Source organism: Budorcas taxicolor, chromosome 17 (genome assembly GCF_023091745.1).
Source record: "Budorcas taxicolor isolate Tak-1 chromosome 17, Takin1.1, whole genome shotgun sequence".
Classification (NCBI taxonomy): Eukaryota; Metazoa; Chordata; class Mammalia; order Artiodactyla; family Bovidae; genus Budorcas; species Budorcas taxicolor.
The window spans coordinates 5,621,524-5,645,758 of NC_068926.1; the positions used below are offsets into that span (position 1 = coordinate 5,621,524).

Sequence of the window (24,235 nt, forward strand, 5' to 3'; positions counted from 1 at the left end):
CACGGTTTTGCCAGAAGCAGCTCTGATTTTCTTCTCTGACTTTTTCTGCTCAGGTCTGCCACTTGTGAATGAAGGATCTTAAGAGCTGTATTATTAGTCAGCTACTGCTGCACTGATGCTGTGTGAAAGGCAGCTCCAAATCTCTCTGCAGCTTACCATCTTAAACATTATGTCCACGTTCGTGGTTCTGTCAGTCAGCTGAGATTTGGCTGATCCGGGCTGGGCCGGGCAGGATCCCAGGTTGCTGGTCTTGTTGAGGTCTGCTTCACATCACGGGGCTGATGATGTCAGATCACAGAAATGCAAGATTCCAGGAACAAACATGAGACGGCGAGCCATACTGTATGATGGCGCTCGGAGAATTCAGCCCACACTGTCGCTTCCGCTCACGTTTTTTTTGGTCAGAGCAAGTCATACATGGCCTGGCTCAAGATCAGTAAGGCAGGGAAGTAAACAGTGCCTACGTGAGTGGGAGAGACTGCCAAGTCACAGGGCAAGGAGGAAATTCATGTCATTCAGAGACAGCGTCAAGAACTGGGAACAGTTATCTAATCAGCTATAAGGAGCTGCCGTTTTCCTCAAAGAGAAAAACCTCACAGAGAGACCTAGAAGGAAGTAGCTTCTTTCCATGGGGTGGGGTTGATGCTAGCCTGTGGGTGCTGAAACCCCAGTGTCGCTGCCCCTGGGTGGTTGGAGCTGAAATGGCCTTCACTGTAGAGACTTGATGACTTCGGTCCCTGGCTTCAGATAAGTTTTGGGCCTGCTGCTTCACAGTCGGTGAAGGAAACGTGCCATCTTTCTTTGCGGTATTCTTGCCTGTTTATTTCCTTCCTCCTGCCCCAGCCCCACAGTTGTCACGCTGCTCCAACCTGCTCGCTAATAGCTGCTCCTGCTCGGCTGTCTGGCAGCCCTGGAGGTCCTCTGCCCTCTCCTTTCATCTGGCCCAGGGCTGCGATGCTGCTGGCCATACCTGCTACGACTCTGGAGCTCAGTGATGAATGACAGGCTTGCAGATGGGCTGGGTGGTTTGTTGCAGGGCCTGTCCTTAGACAGGCCTTTAGAAAGGCCTTTTTCTCCACTGAGAACTTTTAAATGCGCCCACCCCCAAAAGAATCTCACAGACAGAGGATACGAGTGCCGGGGCAATAGCGACTGTCTAGTCAGCCCCACTGTTTCACAGATAAAGCCAAAGAGGCCAGAGAATCGAGCTCCTGACAGAAGGAAGCTTCTCAGTCTGGTGTGCCCCTGGCGTCTCACCACGCCCATCCTTCCCCATTTCATGCACATTGTGGCAGGGTACTAGATGAATCCCAAGAATAGGCGGACTGGGGAGCTCTGCACTCCATTTATACTCCTGTCTAAAGACCCCATGACTAGCAAATGAGGCTACTATCTGTGCTAGGAAAAGGAGGACTCAGCTAAAATGCAAAGATAAAGAGTTAATTCTTCAATTTTGATCTTCTAAATGCCCGAGGAAGGAGACAGTCCTCCTGACCAACTCTGGCATTCCCAAGGCAATATCAGAGAAAACTGCAGGATGGAGGGAGGGACCCTGAAACAACTGAGAAGTGAAAGATTTAGTCGCTTAGTCATGTCTGACTCTTTGCAACCAAATGAATTGTAGCCTTCCAGGCTCCTCTGTCCAAGGAATTCTCCAAGCAAGAATAATGGAGTGGGTAGCCATTCTCTTCTCCAGGGGATCTTCCTGACCACAGGGATAGAATCTGGGTCTCCTGCATTGTAGGCAGATTCTTTATCGTCTGAGCCACAAGGAAAGCAACTGAAGTTAATCCTGAATAACTGAGAAATCACTGAACTGCTGACAGGTTGTATTTGTGACTGTATTCAGTTTACCACGACCAGGATGGAAAGTCAAAATTGATGCTGTAATAGAAAAATAGAGCAAATTACCCTCTTTCCATATCTGAGTTTGTACCTATAGTCTGTTGGCAGGATAGTGGCATGAATGGCCGGTACTACAAATGCAAGGAGGGGTGAACTGCCAGCTACTATCTGGGAAAAGATCTGGAAGGGTTTAAACATGGAACAATTTTGTTCTGCTTTTACGCACTTAGAATTGTTCCACAATAAATATATAATGTTTTTACTATAATTTAAAAATGCACTATTTCAATTTAAAAATAATTGCCTCCCAGCCTCCCCTATTCCCTCCCACTGGATTCAAATGCCCTCAGTTTTTGCTTATTTTTGGCATGGCCCACATACCTTGGAACTGGAGTTGTTCCTCCTGGTATCTTTCTTTACTCTATTATAACTTGCCTTTGTGCTTTTGCATTTGATAGTTTCTTGGGTGTTGAGGACTTAGTTGGCCAGCACATCATCAACTGCAAATCTGGAAAGTCAAATTAAACAGGAAAACAAATAAAAGAACAAACATTAAAGTCACTCATCTGTGTTTATCATTCTAAAGTGCAGTCTAATACAGATACTCTGAATTTGTTAATAATCTATGTCCTTCAAAAATACTTGAAGGGATTTAGAAAAAAAGCTATCAGTATATGATCTGATCAAAGCTGAAACAACAGTGGGAGGAAGTTTAATTTCTTTTAACAGGCATGGGAGGCTGCAGATGAGTGAGATCAGGGCGGTCGGTGGGGAGACCAACCAGTGAGATCTTCTTAGTAGGTTCTGATGGGTATTGTGGGATGGGGCGGGGGTGGGGGCTCTTTGACCAGTGCGGGGGTGGGGGAGGCTTCCGAGAAGGCTGTCTGGTGGCGATGCTTCCTAGACTAAGTCCTGGAGGATGAGTCAGGGTTAGCCAGGGAAAGGAATGTTCCTGGAAGTGGTGAGGAAACCTGGGCTAATGGAAGTTCCACTCCCAAGCTTTACTTCTAGTTCCAGGCTTTTGGGCCAATAAAGTGAAACCAGAAAATAACTCATGCTATTTATTTCTTACTGTGTGAGAAAAGGGACATAACTTTCTAGGAACAAAAATGAAACTCTATAATAGTGATTCTCTAGTTTTATCATGAATGAAAATGCCCCCAAACATCATTAAAATTGCAGAGTTCTGGACCTCAGTTCAGACTCAGTCATGCTGGGATGGGGTCCAAGGCTACATATTTTAACAAATTCCCCAAATGATTCTGGGGTATGTACCCTTTACCCCCAGTCCACCTAAAAAAATACTGCTGTAAAAGGAATTTTTTATACACCGACCCATTCATTCATTTGTTCATTCAAAAACAAAACTATGAAGTACTGTCCTAAATGCAGGGGATAGACTACAGAACAAGGCAGGGAAGCTCCCTGCCCTCAGGGGGCTGTGGGCCACGGGGAGGAGGACTCCTGCCTCTCTGGGCCAGCAGCCTCTTCTTCCTCAGATGCTCCCCACAGGCCTCTCTGGACTAGAGACCACAGGTCACTGCAGCTCCTATCTGCAGTCCTTCTCAGTTTCAGTTTTGGTGACCAGACATCTGCTTAGGCCCTGGAGACTCTGTCGTGGAGGAGGTCCAGGCTGAGGCTGAGGGTGGAAGCTGCTAGAATTCCCCCACCCTGCAACAGCCTCCGAGCAACCAGCTGAAGGGTGAGTGACCAGGGCCAGCAGCCAAGATGCAGGGGCAGAGCCACCAAGGGTTCTGAAAACAGGTCAGTAGGGACCTGGCTGGCAGAACTCCCAGCTTCAATGGCACTGTGCTACAGACTGAATACTCGTGTCCCTCTCAAATTCAGATTTGAAGCCCTAACCTCCAATATCTGTATTTTTGTCTTGGGGGGGGAAAGGCGATTAGGGTTAGGTAGGGCCATGAGGGTGGAGCCTTCCTAACAAGATCAGGGTCCTGTAAGAAGAGATGCCAGAGGGCTTGCTTGTCTCAGTGCCATGTGAGAACACAGCAAGAAGGTGGCCATCTACAAACCAGGAAGAGGGTCTTCACCAGGACCCCACAGGCAGGCACCCCGATCTCAGCATTCCAGCCTCTGAACGCTCAGAAAATAGGTGTCTGCGGTGGTATTTTGCATGGCAGCTGGTGCTGACTAAGACACAGAAGAACCGCTGTCAGCCGCTCTCCTGGCTGGGATTCCTGGCACAACCTGGGGTCCCACCCCAGCTCCAGCCCTAGTCCTGCCCATTCATCTCTCTGGGTGCTTCTTTAGAACCTCCAACCTTAACCTGCACCACCTGCTCAGTGGGCTTCAGAGTGATCTACAGGCCCCCCCTGATGTGACTGTTACATTGTGTGAGGGCCTGCCTCCTTTTAAAGCAGAGTGCACACCCTTAACTACCACCAGCTAGCACTGAGAGAAAGAGGGGTGCCCCAGAAAGTGTGTGCAAGCATGTCAGTGAGTGTGTGTGTGTGAGCATGCATGTACATTTATGTGAGTGTGTCTGTGGGTGGGTGTTGAGAGTATACAGACCATGGCTAGGGTATATACCTACATATATATATTATATATATATATATATATATATTTTTTTTTTTTTTTACATGAAAACAGCACTGAGACCCTACCTGTGGCAGCAATCCAAGAAGCTGAGCACTAATCCCTGTAACACTGGCTCTAATTTTTCCTCTGCTTCTGACCTAGGAGAAGCCAGATATGCATCTCCGAGCAATCGCTGGAAGCCGCCGGTTGAACTGGCTTCCGGTCCCCACGCCCGTGGCGCCCATCAGGCTGCTGGAGCCTTTACTTTTTCCATAGTAGACCTTTCCCCACTCCTCCGCTAGACTCTGAGTCTCTGCCTACTGCAGGAGATGGGGGCTGACTCCCTGGCTGTTGCAAGCTCTCCATAAATGGCCTGTGCTTGTTCTCTGGTTGGCCTTCCTGTACTTTCCACGGTGCATGCGTGTGTTAAGCACGTGTATGGGGTGTGTCTGTGTGTTGGAGACACTGGGGGATGGAAGGGAAAGTAGGGGTGGGGAGCCCTGCAGTCCCTGCAAGATGATCCCTTCTGGGATGTTCTTGAAAGGGGATGATCCTTTTCTGGCTGGAGGGGTGGGGCAAGAGGGAGGGGAGGAGGAATTGGATGAGAGTCACCTCTGTAGTACAGAGAGTTGATTGTGAAAGCCAGACTCTTGTGCAAAGTCATAAAGAGTGGCTCCAACCAGTAATGAGCTTCTCTTCCTGCCCTCCTGAGCGTAAGGAGGCACAGGGCATCTTCCAGGCACACTATCTCCTCTCTCTCCTCCCTCCCCTTCCCTGAAGGCTGACAGCAGGCATGCTGACCCCACCCCTGCCTGCAGGCCTTGCTCGGAGGCTCCCCGCTGCCTCACACCTACCTGCGACTGGGACCCTGACTTCCTGCCAGGAGCCTGTCAGGATTTAATCTGAGGCCAGGTGGCCACTGCCAAAATGAATAGTTGGTAAAATTAGAACAAACAGAAGTAAATAGCCCTTTACCTCGCACACAGTCACCCTGGGATTTAACTGCAGTGAAGAGATCGCTGAGGTGCTGCAATTTTCTGATCAATGATGGTAATTTTCTCCCCCTTAAGATCAGCTTAATCACTCTGAGGGTCTTACAGAGCACAGGGGTCAAAAGAAAATTAGAGTGGTGCAGGGCTTCTCTGTAGCTTATTTTGCACATCGTTCTGAGTGATGCAGTGCTGTCTGCTCAGAAGCAACACGGGGGACCCTCGGAGAAACTGTGAGACACTCACAGGCGCTGTGCGTGCTGCAGAACAGCTAGAGTCTGTGCTCTAGCTGCAGACAGACACCTGCCTCTGCAGACTTTCCTGCCAGACGTATCTTAAAATCAAAGAAACCAAGGCTTACACCTTGCCAACCACATGCCCCAAGCCTGAGATCCAAGATGGCTTCAACAGAATGTAAATGGGAAAATGAAGAGCACGCTCAGGCCCTGGGCCTTTTCTCTGGCACATCTGTGGTGCAGCAGGGGAAACGCCTGCTCACACAGGAATGATTGCCCTCGGACTCGGTGCTAGAGGAGCTCAGAGCCAGCAATCAAGATTTTGATTAATAGGTCTTTGCCTGTTGTTTCCGGAGAAGGCAATGGCACCCCACTCCAGTACTCTTGCCTGGAAAATCCCATAGACAGAGGGCCTGGTTGGCTGTCGTCTATGGGGTCGCACAGAGTCAGACATGACTAAAGTGACTTAGCAGCAGCAGCAGCAGCAGCAGCAGCCCTGTTGTTTCCAAGTCGATCATCCAGTTTTGAACTCTTTTCTTCTGCTGTTTGTTCTATAATTGTTACCTAAAACACAAAAGCATATTTTATCAGGCCTTGACTTAACTGCCGGTTAAAAATATTAAAATGCATAGTGTCAATCCATTAACACACTGATTATTACATGAATCATCAACCTGTTTCTGTGGATAAGAACTGAGATAAACAGTGACCATGGACAGGGAAGAGCAGCAATGCACTAAGCAAAAAATGGCGACGATCGGGGCTGAGGACGCCAGTCACCTTGTGCGCTCACACCGGCCGGGCCACTGCAGGTGGTTCGGACCGGAAGCTGGTGACTCGCGGTTAGCTGCAGGTGGTTCAGACCGGAAGTTGGCGACTCACGAGCCACTGCATGTGGTTCAGACCGGAAGCTGGCGACTCACAGTAAGCTGCAGGCAAAGGTTTAGAGATGAGATGGGTGTCTGAAGCCTCGCTCTGTCTGCCTGTCTCTCTTGTACTACAGCAAACATGATGATGAAATTCCATTCTTTTTCTGTTACTGTTCTATGAACTTTATTTCTCAAAAACAGTCTTATGGTATTTGTGGAATAAAATACCCAATATTTATGTGGAATTCCATTCTGCAGTGCTTAGACCCTAGACCTAACCCAAAGAAAGGACTTCAATAGAACACAAAACTCCTAGCCTACTCTACCGGCTCTCAACTCTGGTATAAACTGTCATGTCCTCCCTGCGTTTTTTCATTTGGGCAGGCTTCCCACACCCCCTTCTAGTCCAACTCACTCTACTTTGTTTTGTTAGGTAGTTAGAATAGGAGAAAGGAGTCCAAAGTGGCAGTGGCTAAAAGCCAAAGGAGGGAAAAGCCCGTGAAAAGGGAACAAAGGAAAACCCACCTCACACCTGAAGAGTGGGACCCCCAGGTGAAAAACCACGCCCCCTCCTGGCTAGCCCTACTTGGCATGGGGCAGGCTCAGGGAGTGGGAGGCAAGCATATAAAAAGAGGGAGCCAAAATGGGTTGAGGGTCTCCTTTGGGGTCAGCTGACCCTGACGCCTCAAGGTGTACTATCCGTTGCTTGCCGAATAAAACTCAGCTGTAACACTAGTCCGCCATTTCCAATCTTTGCTGTGGCAAGACAGAATCAAGGAAATGACACACTCTCCCAACCGTTTGTTGTTAACAACATCTGAGAAAATTGTCATTCAAATATGAAGAAAGGTAAAATACAGATTTTTCCCCTCCTGAGAGCATATTCTACTTTGGAAATGGGCCCTTTAAAAGATTGTTGACTATCAATCCAGCAATCAAGCTGCTTGGTATTTTCCCAAAGGAGTTGAAAATGGATGTCCATGCAAAGAGCTGCACATGGATGTTTCTAGCAGCCTTATGCCCAACTGCCAAAACTTGGAAGCAACCTCGATGTCCTTCAGTAGAGTGTGTGTGCGCGTGCTAAGTCACTTCAGTCATGCCTGACTGTGTGACCCTGTGGACTGTAGCCTGCCAGCCTCCTCCATCCATGGGGTTCTCCAGGCAAGAATACTGGAGTGGGCTGCCACGCCCTCCTCCAGGTCCTTCTAGTAGATGACAGGATAAATAAAGTGCAGTACATGCACCCAATGGGATATTATTCAGCACTAAAAGGAAGTGAGTTATCGTCATGAAGAGACATGGAGGAAGCTTAAATGTGTATTACTAAATGCAAGAAGCCAGTCTGCCAAGGCTATATCCTTTGTGAGTCCAACTATCTGTCATTTTGGAAAAGGCAAAACTATGCCAACAATAAAAAGATCAGTAGTTATCAGGGGTGGGAGGGATGAACGAATGGAACACAGAGGATTTTTAGGACAGAGAAACTACCCAATATGATACTATAATGATAATACATGTCATTATTATATATTTGTCCAAACCAATAGAATATATGGCACCTAGAGTGAGCCCTAAAGTAAACAGTGGGGCTTGGTGTGGTTATGATGTGTCAATGTAAATTTATCAGTTGAAACAAATGTACCACTCTGCAGGGGTATTGATAGTGGAGCCCGTGCTGCAGGTGTGGGGACTTGGGGTTTAGGGATAATTTCTGCCCTTTCCTCTTAACTTTGCTGTGGACTTAAAACTGCTCTAAGAAATAGTCTTTATAAACAAACGACCAAACATGAAAAGATGATTTCTCTCTGGAGAAGCAGAGCACACCCTTCAGGCACGGGTAGAGCATGGGTATACTGTACCTTATCCTTCTAATGAGCTGTGGGGGTGGGGCACGCAGGACCCAGGACCCAGGGAGAAGGGTGTGCCTGACCAAAGAGAAGGGTTGGCCTGTTCCTGGCTGGGCACAGTTCCTGATGGCACAGGTGTCCCTGATGAATGGGGTGTAATGTGGTAGCCTCTAGCCACAAAGAGTTACTTAAATTTACATTAATGAAAACAAAAACTGACTATTCAATGCTCACCAGCCCTATTTCGAGTGCTTAGCAAACTATGTAGCTAATGGCTACTGTACTGGACCACATGGATTCAGAACATTTCCATCATCTCAGAAAGTTCTACTGGAGTGCGCTGCTCTAGACTCTAGGCAGAACGGCACGCTGACCTGCGGATGGAGTAAGATCACAAACCCAGGAGGCATGTGATCCACGCCCCCCAGCCCCAGATCCTGAGTGACATCTGAGCGCAGGACACTGCTCCTACTGGGGCGATATCAAAAGGTGGGGGCCCACGCGGGCCGGGGTGGGGAAAGGCCTTGCGAGGCGTGTTAACTGAATCAGTGCTTGAAGAACAGCTTCTCTTTTGCAACTCTTGCTGGTCTGACAGGCTCCTACAGAATTACATCACTTCCTAAAAAACAGGCAAACACCTCTCCTTCAAGTTAGCACCGACCCAAACAAGCAGGAAACAGGAAATGTTCGCGTTTCAGCGGGACTGACACCGGGCGCAGCAGCATCGCGATGCCGGGGCGCGCGCCCCCCGAGGCTCCGCGCGCCGCCCTTTTCCTCGCCGCGGTCCTCGCGTCCCTTCCCACCCGCCCGGCGCAGGGTAAGCACCCCTCGGCTTTCCACTCCCGGCGAGGAGGATGAGGAAGGCTTGTCTGGTACCCGAGGCTACAGATCTCTGCCGGGGAGCGTAACACAGAAAAACCTAAGCCTTACTGTGAAAAAAGTGGAGGAAAGTCTAGCTGTATTTTTGTGAGGGGGAGGAGGGACTTGGCTTCGTTCGCTGCCGGCTGATCCAGCTGCAGTTCGCTCCTGGAATTTAAGCTCCCCGCAGTCTTTGTTTTCCAAGATGTAATTTACCGGTCCCAGTCATTTACCGGCTTTAATGGGCATATTAAGAAAATGATCAACTCTTTGGCAGTTCCTGGAAAAGACCGTTTCAATCAGCTGAAACAGAGAAATCATGAATTAACTTTTAGTAATGTGGGCCGAGAAGTCTGCTGGTTCCAAAAAGTCCTGGAAAAACTGGGCTATGGAAATTTAGGGCTGGAAAGTAGACTAAAGAAACACCATAAGTTAAAAAAAAGAAAAAGTAAGCAGGAAATTGTCTGAGGAATCCCCAGGCATCCATTCCAACTTGTAAGGTCTTTCATCAGCTTTCCTTTGATCTTGTTACCTTGGGAGAGATTTTCTTTGCGTTGATTGTGACTAACGAAGCTTTGTTTTTAAAAAGTTATGTGATTGTAGTGAATCAAAGGTATCAGAAACGACAAAGTATTAAATCTCCTGGTGTTGAGCTAAGAGCAGCAATTGACAGTTGCTACAACCAGCACAGCCACTCTGGTTGCTGCTTACCCTGGGGTGGATTTGCTCTTGGGTAAACAAACTAGCTGCAGGTGGTTCCTGTCGGTGGACACCTCCTGCTGCTAGCGAAGAACAGTATTGGGCCCACAAGGAAGGTTCTCAAGCTGAGGTTCTTTAAATAGGATGTGGGGAGGGGCATCAGACACTACTAACAGACAAGTAACCTCCTGGAGATTAGAAGTCAGCACACAGCCACCACGCCCGGCCAGTCTCCCTTTCCCTGGGTGTTCCCAGCATGGCCCCTAGTGTTCCAGGTGGAGACTGGAAAGGCCAGCCATTCCAACTGGAGGGAGATTTGGTTGAAATTGAGGTTCATGTTCAAAATGAGTTTGGGTGACACTGAGTTTTTAATGCATAAAGTTTTGGAGCAGGGGTGCTGTGCGCTTAGTCACTCAGTCGTGTCCGACTCTTTGTGACCCCATGGACTTGGCCCACCAGGCTCCTCTGTCCATGAGGATTCTCCAGGCAAGAATACTGTAGCGGGTTGCCATGCCCTCCTCTGGGGGATCTTCCCAACCCAGGGATCAAACCCAGGTCTTTCGCATCGCAGGCGGATTCTTTACTGTCTGAGCCACTCCCTTCCCCATTTGGAGCAGGAAGGGAGCTTAAAGATGATGCTCAAACTGTACTGAGTGTTTAGCTGTGCTGGAGGTGCAGCTGTACTGGGGGTGCAGATGAAGGAACTGAGAGGAGAAAGGTAAGACCCACTGCCGATCAGCTTTCCTGACTTGGACTCCAGGGTCTTTCCTCTGCAGCCAGGGAATCCACCATGCCCCCTGCTAAAACCTCTGGACCACATTGCTTTACCTGACAGGCATCCCTCAGCACCCATGGGAGCAGGGCCCAGCTATCTTTCTTCCCTGCTTTTAACTCTCACTGCTACCACACTTGCCTCAAACAGGCTCCTGAGAGTGATATTTAACCTTAGCTGAGTAGTTTTCTTGAGCAGCTGAAAATGATGGAATCAAAGTGTCTGCAATTCAGGAGCTGTCTCTGGGGTCTGTATGTGATCAGTGACCCTTCCCTTCACAGAGGTGGCCCCTGGCCTCTCCCTGCAATCTCTTTTCCACAGCATCTCCTTGAGTCTCTCCTGCTCCCCCGCCGCAGCCCCTCAGTCACACGAAATGGAGCGTGTGTTCCAGGCCTCTGTGGCTTTGGCTACAAGTGATGACAGGTTCCTTTTTTTTTTCCCCTACAAGTGGATGCCTATGTAACCTTAAAAGGCTCAGACTGAATGTTGCCTCCTTATTGGCGTCTGTCTCACTGCCCCTTCTGTGGCACCTTGCCTATTGTGCCCCCACAGACCTGCTGTTGCTGCTGCTGCTAACCACTTAGAATCATACCCAGGCCTCCCTCCAGGCTGTGAGCACCTCCAGGGAAAAGAGAACTTCCTTTTGTTCGTCTTTGATTTCCTCAAATCTTGTAAAGGGCCAGTATAAATTAGGAATCCGGTGGTTGTTGAGAAGTACTGAAACCATCCTAGAGTGAGTGTGAGGCTGGCCACTGACACTGATGAGCTCCTGAAGGCAGGTAACGCTAGGATGTCCGGAGAAGGGCGAGGTGAAAGCGGCATTTGAGGGGAGCACAGGGCTTGTCTGGGTCAGCCCACCCTCCCTGGGCTCTGTCTCCATTTTCAGTGCCTAAAAATGCAAAAATGCCCACTTGCAAGCAGCTGGATAGTCAGAGCTTATTACTTTGAGATTAGCCAAGGGAAAGGCTGTTCTTAATTAAGGACTGAATGGATATACATTGTAAAATTGAGTAAGATATACATCCGTTTGAGGGGCTCCCCTGTGGCTCAGCAGTAAAGACTCTGCCTGCCAGTACAGGAGACGTGGGTTCAATTCCTGGGTCGGGAGGATTCCCTGGAGGAGGAAATGGCAACCCACTCCAGTATTCTTGCCCGGAGAATTCCATGGACAGATGAGCCTGGTGGCTACAGTCTATGGGGTTGCAAAGAATCAGGTACAACTTAGCTACTAAACAACAACAACATATCCTTTTGGGCTAATGGTGTCTAAGTGTCACGTTGCGTGCGTGCTAAGTCGCTTCAGTTTTGTCTAGGTGATCTTCCCGACCCAAGGAGCAAACCCGCGTCTCGTGCTTCCTGCATTGCAGAAAGGTTCTTTACCACTAGTACACCTGGGAAGCCACGTGTCATAGCTGTATCTAAATATTTCCTTGAATTCTTCAAAAAAAATATCACAGAGGTGTTCGGTAGAAGAATGCAGTCTACCAAACAGCCTGATCCCCCTTTGCAAGCATAATCCAGGTTTATCTCAAATCAAACGGGCGACATTATCTAATACCTGCAGTTACCTGAGACCAGCATCGTTACCGCTGAGTCAGCATCTTTTAATCTTTTGTTTTATGTAGATATAGAGCCTGGTACAGAATGGATTACTATCTCAAGTGAAGTCATCCACTCAGAAGTCACCAGGGGAGAAATGAGAAAATAGCTTTTCTGGGATTTTGACCAAACAGATGAGAACAGTTAACAGCTCTGGGCCTAGGGATCTTGGCCAGTGTAGGATGCTAAGAAAGTTCAGAATGAAGGCAGCGTTCTGCCTGTGGGAGGAAGGGCCACATTGTTCCTTATCCTGCGTCCTGCCAGTGTCAGCTTAACACTATCAGAAAGTTCAGAGCAACTTCCCAGATACCAAAAGCATGGGATTTATTAGCTGCTAAAAGCAGAATAGTGTTAGTATTAGTGTTAGTCGCTCAGTCGTGCCTGACTCTTTGCGACCCCATGGACTGCAGTCCACCAGGCTCCTCTGTCCATGAGATTTTCCAGGCAAGGATACTGGAGTGGGTTGCCGTTTCCTTCTCCAGGGGATCTTCCCAACCCAGGGATTGAACCCGGGTCTCCTGCACTGCAGGCAGATTCTTTACTGACTGCAGAATGGTCTGTAGAAAAAAAGAACTGAGAGGCATGGAGCAGGAAGAAGGCAGCTATAAATGTTCTGATGGCCAAAGTTAAACACTGGGTTTGATGGAGAGGACTGGGAGGTTTTCTGGGCTGTTTCCGAAGAGTAAAGATCATACTTGAGAAGGGGAGAAAAAAGGATTGGATGAACCTTGAGAAGGGGAGAAAGAATAGAAGAAAGTACTAGTTGCATAAATGAAACTAAACTTTCTGAAGCTGTTCTTATTTCAGTGACTGTGGCCGCCACGTGCTATTTCCTGGGACAGTCCCAGTTTCAAGTACTAATAATGATGATGGCCAACAGATAGTGCTCAGTATATGCCTGTTCTGAACACTGTACATATACCAGCTCATTTGATTCCTTTAACAAATGTTATATAGTGGGTACAATTATTGCAGTTTTTCAGAGGAGAAACTGAGGCACAGAGGGGTTAAGTGACTTGCCCAAGGTCACACAGCTAAGTAGTGTATCTGAATAAGATTTAGCCTCATGAGTCCATGCTCTGACAAGATGCCATATTGCCTCTGGGTTTTCAGGCTCTGCCAGGCTGTGTGTGTGAGTTTCAGGTCTGTCTCTGGTGCCTTCCTGACTGTGTAGGTGCGTCACATCGACTGTTGGCTGGGCTCTAAGACGGTCACACTTGGGGCTGTGTGTGTTTGGTTGGACTGGAGGCAGGCTCACAGGAAAAGGGACAGAGGAGTTGGGTTGAACTTTGGCCTGTGGAGGGGAAGGGAGGGGCCGAAAGGTACAGGGTAAGCAACAGAGAATCTGAAGTTAGTACAGTTAAGACCAGAAGCAGGAAAAACAGAATGTTGAAGTCACCGGGTAAGAGGCTACAGGGTATGAGAAGCAGGGAGAGGGAAGCACAGCCTTCGTCAGGCGTCAGGTGGAGTCTCTGTGGGAGAACCCTGCTGAGATCTGACCCCCCCAGGAATCAACCAGCCCTCGGGGGCAAAGAGAGGAAAAGCAAGCAGAGAGAGATTTATTAAGGCTTGAAGTCCTTCTGTGTCTAAAGCCAAACCCAGGAGACCAGAGGAGGGCAAGACGTTGGCTGGGATGGGCTCAGTTCTATAAAGCAACAACGCAGCCTGCGATCTGCCTGCCTGTGTATGCTTTGGGCCACCCTCAGCTGCAAAGGTGTGGAGAAGCCGGAGCCCTGCGCCGCCCATGGGAGAGCAGATTAATGCAGTTATCTCCTGTCGCCTGCTGCTGAAGCTTTTCATTTCAAGAAAATTCGAGAATATAGAATATTCATAAGGATATATGTGTGTGTATACATATATATGTCTTGGTTTTATTTTTTCTTTATGTTCTTTATTCCTTCTTTTATGTCTTTTAAACATGTTATTAACTATTTGACAGTTTTTGTCTGACGTTTATGTAGATCTAATCTTGTTGTATCTGTCAACTCCCATCATGATGGACATCTTGGGGGCACCGAGGGCAAAACCCAGCACGCAGAGCTGGGCCCACCCTATTGAACAGAACTTCAACTTTTCTGATCCTGTCATCAAGCTACTGTAAATACTTTCACGGCACAACCGCAGTCCTGTCACCGCAAAATAGGGTTTGGAAAAACTCAGACAGGGATGTGCACGGGGCTTGAGGAGAGTAGGGGCTTGGACCTGAGGCTTAAACCCCAGCCCTTGGGTGTGGAGGGAGCAGCCCCCAGGGGTCGGCCTCCAAGAGCTGTGTGAGGTGCCAAAACCTCATTAAAGGGGCAAGCCAGTAACTAGAAGCAGGTGACCAAAGTGAGCAAAGAGACTGCCAAGGAGCACGAAGCAGACAGAACCAAATTCACAGCCGGGCCATGGGCCAGGGGTCCACAGTGTCAGGATGATGGTGAGGTCAGCCTAGGGGAAGCACTCCTGACTTTGACCTTTGCCAGAATCACTGCAGCTGCTTTTCTTTTTTTCTTTATTTTTTACAACCATGACCTGGTGTTTAAGCTTTAACTTTTGACCCAGTGGGTGGACTGGAACCCCTGAAAGCACTATAGAACTGCTGATATCCCTGTGGGGTTCTGGGAAGTACCCGTAGGTAGGTAGGTATGGCTGTGAATTTAAATTTCCTCTACAAGCTGTTGTTTTGCTTTCTCCATGTTTTCTGGGCCCTGGGGATTGCCTTGCTTTTTTGTGATTTCTTTATACATTCAAGAAGTTTCCTATATAGCCAGTCCCCTATGTACAAACCTTCAAGTTGCAAACTTTCAAAGATGCAAACTTGTGTTCTGTCATCGTCAGGCATGAGTGAGATTGCAGCTTGCTCTCCGTCTCCTATCGCTGACAATCCTTCAGCTCCACCATCTTCCACCTCCTCTCCCTCCTCGAGTCAGTAACTCTTCTTGCCTGTTCACTTGATGGCAGCTCCAGTATGCCAGCTATTGTACTGTAATGTGAGATTAAAACCATTTATTTTATTCTGTGTTTGTTTTTTATGTATTATTTGTGTGAGAAAATATTATAAACATATTACAGTAAGTACTATATAGCTGTTTGTGTTAGTTGGGTAGCTCAGCTATTGTTTGTGTGAAAAAATATTATAAACATATTATAGTAAGTACTATATAGCCGTTTGTGTTAGTTGGGTACCTCAGCTAACTTTGTTGGACTTATGAACAAATAGGACTTATCAATGTGCCCTCAGAATGCTCTTGTTCGTATGGAGGGGACTTACTGTATTTCATTTGTATCTCTAGGTATTGAGTATTGGGAGAATTTTTCAGGTTACTTACTATATGAGATTATTGGAAAAGGAAACTTCTCTATACAACCATTCTAGGGAACAGTTTGGAAACATCTAGCCAACTGAAGATGCTCATACCATTATAGCTTCAACAATCCACTCCTAGGCATCTACCCCAGACCACTCACAAATGTATAGCAAAGAAGTATGGCTAAGAATGTGGAGTGTAGCCTTGTTGGTAAAAATGGAAAAAATAGAAACAATCTCAATGTCTATTAACACAAGAAAAATATAAAGTACTTGATATAGAATGAGATAGCATAGAGTAGGTAAATTTAATGAACTGTAGCCAAATGTATAAAGATAAATCAGTCTCAAATGTACTATTGACCAAAAACAAAAAAAAAGACAAGAAAAGAAAAGTTGCAGATTATTATGCACAGAATAATTATATTTATTTAAAGTTTTAAAAACACTCCAAGTTCTGCTTCTGTGGCTTAGGGACACAGGCTTATCTGAAAAGTGTGGGATGGATACATGCTGACTTGACAGCAGTTAACCTGAATGAGATCAGGGGAAGGAGGCTTCAACTCTATCCACAGTGTTGTGTTTCTTTCAGAAAAAGCATGGCGGTCCGGGGTCAGCAAACCAGGCCTCATGGCCCCAGTTCAGCAATCATCCTGTTTTTTTCCAACCCTCGAGCTAAGGCTGTTCTTTAATGGTTATCTAAAAACAGGTAATAGCCTCTATTTGGCCTCTTGGCCCACAAGGTCTAAAACCTTTACTCTCTGGCCCACTAAGAAAAAGTTTGTCAACCCCTGCTGTAGTCATTACGGAGAAATAGAAGAGAACTGGGCTGGGTCCCCTGTTATTTGTTATATTTGTTTCTGTTCTCTTCGGTAGGTGAATGTTCATAATGAAAAGTGAGTTCTTTCCCAGTTCCCGGGGGTCCCTGCTGGCTGTCCGCCCTCTCTTCTTTCCATGGCTTCCCATCTCTCTGAAAGACAGCCAGCACATCTTCATTTTCTCGCTGTTCATTCATCTTTCAGCCCCCTGTGATCTGGCTGCCGTGGCAAGCGCAACACTCAGCCGCTCTACCCGAGTCCGCAGCGCCTCCTGATAGCTGAACCCAAAGGGCCCATCTCCGTCTTTATCTCCGGTTTCTCTCTGTAGCCCTTAACGTAGTTAATCCGTTATTGAAAGCCTCGCCTTCTGAGGCTCTTACGAGGTCATTTTCTTCTTGGTGGTTGCTCCTTTCAGGTTTGGGGTTGCGATCTTTCTCTTCCACCTGTTCCTTTCATGTTTTTTTCTCCTCTCACTCCTTCTGTCATTTCAGGGCCACGTCTTCCATTTTCTTGGCTTCCTTCCTTCCTTGGCTGATGATTTGCCCCGTATCACTTCCAGTCAGGTCTGAAGGCCCAGCCCCAGTCCTGGATTTTGATCATCTGTCCTCCTTGGAGGTGTCCCAGGGGCCTTGGGCTCAGCCTGGCCAAAACAGAACTCTTTCTCTGCTCCCTGCTGGTTTAGGCCCTTCCTAGCTCTCACCTAGGGTACGTTATCAACTTCTTAACTAGTCTTCTTGGCTCTGTCTCCTCTCCAACTCCATTTCATATAGCCTCCAGAGTGACGCTTCTCTAACAAAATGTGATAATTTTTCTCTTGTACTTACCCCTTCAGTGGTTTTCCATTTCCTTTGGGCAGACTCCAGTCTCCCTGGCATCATCACAAGGCCCTTTCTAAGCTTGTGCTGACCTCCTTTCCTGCTGGACCCTTCCCACCACACATCCTGTGATACAAGTACTTGAATGTGCCAAGCTCTGTTGGGCCACGGAGTCTTTCCTTAGCGGTGCTTCAGCTGAATGCCTTTGCAGCCATCATTGCTTGACAAATCCTGAGATTCGATTCAGTGATCACTTCCTCTGTGAAGATCTCCTGAATCCCCCACCCCCAATGCAATGAGTGTCTTCCCCTCCCGAGGCCTCATGATGCTCTGTACCCAAACCTGTTACAGCTTTTATGAAACTGTCATGTGACTATTAATTTGAATGCCGTTGCCCCTACTGACCCACCGCTTCCCCGGGAAGTGGTCTCATTCACCTTTATGTCCCAGAATAGGGTTTGGTGCCTAGCAGGGACATGAATGGCGTGAAATTTATTCAGTCGCCCAAGACATACTCGCGTTTCTGACAAAGTTATAATCATTTCAGTAATGCAATGTGGTGAAAACTGGATGCATGTGAATTTTTGGTTAATCCAGTTTTATTTTATTCTCAAATGTTAACTCTCCAATCATTTGGTCTGGGAATAGTTCAGGTCTGGCTCCTCAAACCAAACAGGCCACAGCTATTCCTCCCTCCTCCTGTGGAGAAAGCTACGTGGCTGCATCAGTGAGTAGTTCCGAGAATGCCTTCTGTCCACCTCCCTCTCAGAATATGGAGGGAAGTTCAGGAGAGAAGCATTGAGCGGCATGACAATTTGCAGAAAATCCAAGTAGTTACAGAAGTGCTTTTGGAAAAAAAAAAATGGAGCGTATAAGTTTCATAGACATGAAATTTCAAGCCAGTAAGAACTGATTTGAAAACTTGAAAAAAAAATTATGTAACAGAAAAAGGATGGAAGAGTCTGCTGCAGCTGCTTGAGGACATCACAGAAGGACTTCCTGAGAAGTTAAAGAGGTGGGTGGAAAGGAGGGCTACCCACCAGAGTAGGGTCTGATGGGTGGTAGTATTTTTTTTTCCCATAAAATAAAACCAATTAATCTAGTTTGTTTTTGAAATCTGAATTTTTTCTATAGTCTTTATTTTATATGTATTAAAACCATCATTATTATTTCCTATTTCCCCATTCCATTGTGGTTTTCAGAAACAGGAGCCCAGTAATTAGTAGGATTTGCTGATTTTTTTTTCCACCTGACATCACTGTTTATTAATTTAAAATCTATTTATTCTTTTCTAAAAATTATGCTTATTTGTCTACGATAAAGATGGCTACCCTAGTGGTAAAAAAATCCACCTGCAATGCAGGAGACCTGGATTCAGTCCCTAGGTTGGGAAGATCCCTGGTGAAGGACATGGCAACCCACTGTAGTGTTCTTGCCTGGAGAATCCCATGGACAGAGGAGCCTGGTGGGCTACAGTCCAGGTGGTCGCACAGAGTTGGACACGACTGAAGTGACTTAACAAGTACGCAAGATGGCCAGAAGGCTTCTCAGGTGGCGCCAGTGGTAAAGAACCCACCTGCCAGTGCGGGAGACCAAAGAGACTCAGGTTCGATCCCTGGGCTGGGAAGATCGCTGGAGGAGGGCATGGCAACCCGCGCCAGTGTTCTTGCCTGGAGAGTCCCATGGACAGAGGAGCCTGGTGGGCTACAGTCCATGGGGTTGCATAGAAATGAACATGACTGAGGCGACTTAGCTTGCATGCACGCAAGATGGGCAGATTTAGCAAATAATATAAAACACTCAGATATAAATTTTAAATAAAAAAATTTTAGTATAACTATACCCCATGTAATTTATTGTAAGTATACATATAAATATTACATATTTAAAAAATTATTTGTTGTTTACCTGATATTCAAATTTAACAGGTGTCCCATATTTTATCTAGTAACTCTATTTATGATTAGGTGACCTTTTGCTAAGCAAAGACCACTCCTATTTTGGTGCATCACTAAATCCAGAGACATATTGACTATGTAGCCAGTTAACAAATATTAGAAGAATATTTAAACTGAGTCCTAGATCAGTCATTCAAATAACAAGGAATTATCACTAAAAAAAAAAAATTAAAAAACCTTGGTGATGAAGTATAAGAAATCAGGACTGCAAGGGTGGATCAACTTGAAAGCATATTTTGACGTAATTAGTCTCATTAAAAGCAAAGTGAGAAAAAAGTCATGGGGTATATTAATAAATGCAGAAAAGAGGTGGACAGAAGAGAGTGGGGCTAGCACGTCAGAAGGCCACCAGCAGTACTAAAACTCTGAGGAGGCTTCTCTGGTGGTTCCGTGTAAAGAACCCATTTGCCAGGGCAGGAGACACGGGTTTGATCCCTGGGCTGGGAAGATCCCACGTACCGCAGAGCAACGAAGCCCATGAGCTCCAGAGCCCAGGGGTCGCAGCTTCTGAAGCCTGCCTGCCCTGGAGCCCATGCTCCAAAACCAAAGAAGCCACCGCAGTGAAAAGCTGCAGCACCTCCAGAAACAGTAGCCCCTGCTCTCTGCAGCAACAGAGACCCAGCACAGCCAAAAATAAACCAATAAGATTCTGAGAAAAGACAGGTAGAATTGTAATAAAAATAGTGATTATGACCAACCTGAATACTTTTCCATCACTTAAGAATCTTTAAAAAAAATTTAAAAATACTTTTCACACTGCTATGTATAAAACAGATTATAAGGACCTACTGTAGAGCACAGGGAACTCTGCTCTGTATAACCTGTATGGGAAAAAAATCTGAAAAAGAGCTGGTATATGTGTATGGATAACTGACCCACTCTGCCATACGCCTGCAACTCACACAGCATTGTCAATCAACCATACTCCAATATAAAATATTTTTTTAGTTACTTTTGTATCTATCATCCCACTGAAGATAGGAAGAAATTTTAAATGTTAGAAGTGTATTCTGTGTCATATAAATATATACATTTCTTTAAACTGCCAGGTACTGACAGGCCAGGATAAGATGAAAGGTACTCAGATGGTCAGAAATGTCGCTTCCCAGGTGAGTTAACTTCAAGCCAGAGACAGCCTTAAGGTCTGGACACATCTGCTTAGATACAAGTAAGCTTTCTTTAAAAAAAGACACCAGATAAAATGTTTAAAATGGAAAAGACATCTGAGCACTGGGGGCCCTGTGGTGGGCATGTTTTCTGTTTTTTCTCTTTTCTGCATTTTGTTGGAGTATAGTTGATACACATGTTGGGTTAGCTTCTGGTGTGCAGCTAAGCGATTCGGTTATACGTATATTCATTCTTTTTCAGATGCTTTTCTCATACAGTTTATCACAGAATGTCGAGTAGAGTTCCCCGTGCTATGCAGCAGGGCCTTGTTGATTATCTGTCTTATGTATAGTAGTGTGCATATGTTTACGCCAAGCTCCTGATTTATCCCTCACCCACCCTCACTCTCCCCTTTGGTAACCATGCTTGTTTTCAAAGTCTGTAAGTCTGCTTCTGCTTACTAAACAAAAGTTCATCTGTGATACAGAATTGGTTTCCACATATGAGTAGGCATGTTGTATCTGCAGTCATATGATAGGATGTTGTAACCTGAGGGTAGATTGCAATCGCAGGGCTGCTTCTCAAAGCAACGGGGTCAAACACAGCCCAGCTTCGCAGGTGCCTTCCCAGAGCAGACTGTCGTATGGAGGCCTTCATCAGATGACCTCCTCAGAATGAGCGAAAGAGATGCTGGTTTCTTCCACATGAGGCGCTGTGACCTTTGGTCATCTGATGGCCGAAGAGAAAGGGTATAGGAAACACAGACACTGCTTTACCCAGAGTGTGGTGCTTACAATCTGCCACTAACCTTCGCTGATTTTGCACTGAGTCTGTTCAACCAACTGTTTATTCTTCTTCAAGTATAATGTCAGAGAAAACATCCTGAGTGAATATTTTCACTTATTAAAATTTTATTATTATTATTATTGTCCAGTATGTAGTGAACAGAGCTTACAGAGGAATTAATAGTCCCTCCACCCCTAGTCCTGCTCCCCAGAGAGGGTTCAGTCACTCGGACTTTATGGGGGGAACCCTAAGACACACCTGATTCCAAAACCAAAACCCACAGAAAGAAAATCCCAAAGGCTAGAAACGTGAAATCTCATCACTAGAGGTTCTTGTCTTTTCACTCAGTGCCTCTCATTTCCCAGTGTTTTCTTTAAAATTCAGATAACGTTTCTGAGAAAACTGCTGTAGATCCCTTTTCTGTCTCTAAGAACACACTGTGTGTGTTCCTGGAAGGGGGTTGATTGAAGAAGAAGATATCAGACTCTTGATAAAAAGGCGTGACGCCTGTCTAGCACTTTGCCTCCAGCTCATCTGGCCTTTCTCCTAAACAGCTGTTCAGTGAACGGCAGCCACCCGGCAGACAGGGTCCCGGCTGTAGAGAGATGGGGGGCAGGACGGTGGAGGAGACAGCCGATAAACAGACAGGTACAGGGGAGAAGTCACTTCAGATAATAAACAGTTCAGAGTACTATTTCAAAGCCAAGTGAACTAGAGAAGGGACTTGCCCATGCTCCCAATGGGGTGGTGTCCCAGGGCAGCCTCTGGTCCACGCCAGAGCCCCGACATCAAGTACGCGGTCTGTCCACTTGGCATCAGTAACCCCAGCATCAGCACAGCCATCCTCCCCCACAGCCCGGCTGGGGCCTGAGGTGTCTGGTAATGCTTGTTCCTGTTTTATTCCCATTTTGCCCCTGACCACATCACAGTCAGATGTCACAGATGCTGAACAACTGATTAAAAAACAAGATACCAGAGCTGAAGAGATAGACTCTTTGACAAGTACATACACAGGTATTTTTATCGTTAAGGTATAGTCAATTTACATTGTTATTTTAGTTTCAGGTGTACAGCATAATGGTTCAGTATTTTTATAGATTATACTCCAAGTTATTACAAGATAATGAGCTTCCCTGATAGCTCAGTTGGTAAAGAATCCACCTGCAATGCAGGAGACCCCAGTTGGATTGCTGGGTTAGGAAGATCCGCTGGAGAAGGGATAGGCTACCCACTCCAGTATTCTTGGCTTTCCCTGTGGCTCAGCTGGCAAAGAACCTGCCTGCTGCTGGAGACTTGGGTTTGCTCTCTGGGTTGGGAAGATCCCCTGGAGAAGAAGAGAAAGGCTACCCACTCCAGTATTCTGGCCTGGAGAATTCCATGGACTGTATAGTCCATAGGGTCGCAAAGAGTTGGACACGACTGAGCCACTTTCCCTTTCTTCACTATGATTCCCTGTGTTGTACAGTATATCTGTAGTGCTTATCCATTTGATACAGTAGCCTGCCTCTCTTAACCCCATATCTCTAATTTGTCCCTCCCCACTTCGGTCTCCTCACCTGTAACCACTAGTTTGCTTTCTGTGTCTGTAAATCTATTTCTGTTTAGATTCCACGTGTAAGCGGTATCATACAGCATCCTCCGTCTGACTTATTTCGCTAAGCATCGTATTCTCTCGGCCCATCCGTGCTGCCACAGAAGGCAGAATCTCATCTTCCACGGCTGAGTGGCACCCACTGTCCGTATGTACCGCGTCTTCTTCACCTGTTCATCTGGTGATGGACACCTGGATTGCTTCCATATCTTGGCTGTTGTAAATAGTGCCGCTGTGAAGACTGGGATACACGCAACTTTTTAAATTAGTATTTTCTGAATATATACCCAGGAGTAGGATTGCTGGATCACACGGTAGTTCTATTTTTAGTTTTTTGAGAACATTTCATATTGTTTCCCACAGTGGCTGCATCAATGCACGTTCCCACCAACAGTGTAGGAGGGTTCCCTCTTCTCCACACCCTCGTCAACATTTGTTATTTGTAGACTTTTTGATGATGGCCATACCGACAGGTGTGAGGTAGTATCTCATTGTGGTTTTGATTAGCATTACCTAATAATTAGTGACATTGAGCATCTTTTCTTGTGCCTGGTGGTCATTGTATGTCTTCTCTGGAAAAGTATCTCCAGGTCCACTGCCCATTTTCTGATTGGCTTATTTGTATTTTTGCTATTGAGCTGTGTGAGCTGTTTATATATTTTGGATATTAATCTCTTGTCAGTCATATCATTTGCAAATATTTTTGTACATTCTGTAGATTGTCTTTTTGTTTTGTAGGTGGTTTCCTTTGGTGTGCAAAAACTTTTCAGTAATTAGGTCCTATTTGCTTATTTTTATTTCTTTTGCCTTGGGAGACAGATCTAAAAATATATTGTGGTGTATTCTGAAATCTGGGAGGGTTTGCTTCCACCTTTGTTCTTTTTCTTCAGGATTTCTTTCATGATTCTCGGTCTTTTATGGTTCCATATGAATAGTAGGATTAGTTGTTCTAGTTCTGTGAAAAATGTCATGGGTATTTTGATAGGAATTGCATTAAACCTGTAGATTATTTTGGGTAGTATGGCCATTTTAGTAGTATTAATTCTTCCAATCCAAGAGTATGGGATATCTTTCCATTTCTTGGTATCATCTTCAATTTCTTCCATCAGTGTTTTATAGTTTTCAGTGTATCCCTGGTTAAGTTTATTCCAAGGTATTTCATTCTTTCTGATGCAATTTTAAACAGGATTTTAAAAAACTTTCTGATAGTTCATTCTTAGTGTATAGAAATACAACAGTTTTCTATATATTCATCTTGTATCCTGAAACTTTGCTGAATTAATTTATTAGTTCTAATGGTTTGGAGCTGGAGGCTTTAGGGTTTTTATATAAAGTATCATGTGATCTGCAAGTAGTGACAGTTTTATTCTTTCCTTCAAATTTCGATGTCAGAATACACCTTATTAATTTTGCTCCCAAAGACGTCTTTCTCTGTAGAGTTCTCCAGTCATCTTTGAAGCGAATAGACTGTCTTCATGAATAACAGCAAATTAAAGTTAATTGAATTATGATTTAACTCAGTAATTTTCAACCCAGCATAAATGCTTAATGGACTCACCTAGGGAGCTTTAATAAGATACCGTTGCCCAGACCACGACCTCGGCTGTCCTCAGGAG

At 46.0% G+C, this 24,235-nt stretch overlaps 1 protein-coding gene across 1 annotated transcript in view; it reads left to right on the forward strand.

The window, feature by feature from the left end:
- Positions 1 to 9,023: 9,023 nt before the first annotated feature.
- Positions 9,024 to 24,235, forward strand: part of TMEM154 (transmembrane protein 154) — a 49,372-nt gene continuing 34,160 nt past the window's right edge. The window contains exon 1 of the mRNA XM_052655024.1: positions 9,024 to 9,144. Coding sequence (XP_052510984.1) covers positions 9,057 to 9,144 — 88 coding nt within the window. The 5' untranslated portion in view covers positions 9,024 to 9,056. The remainder of the gene's footprint in view (positions 9,145 to 24,235) is intronic.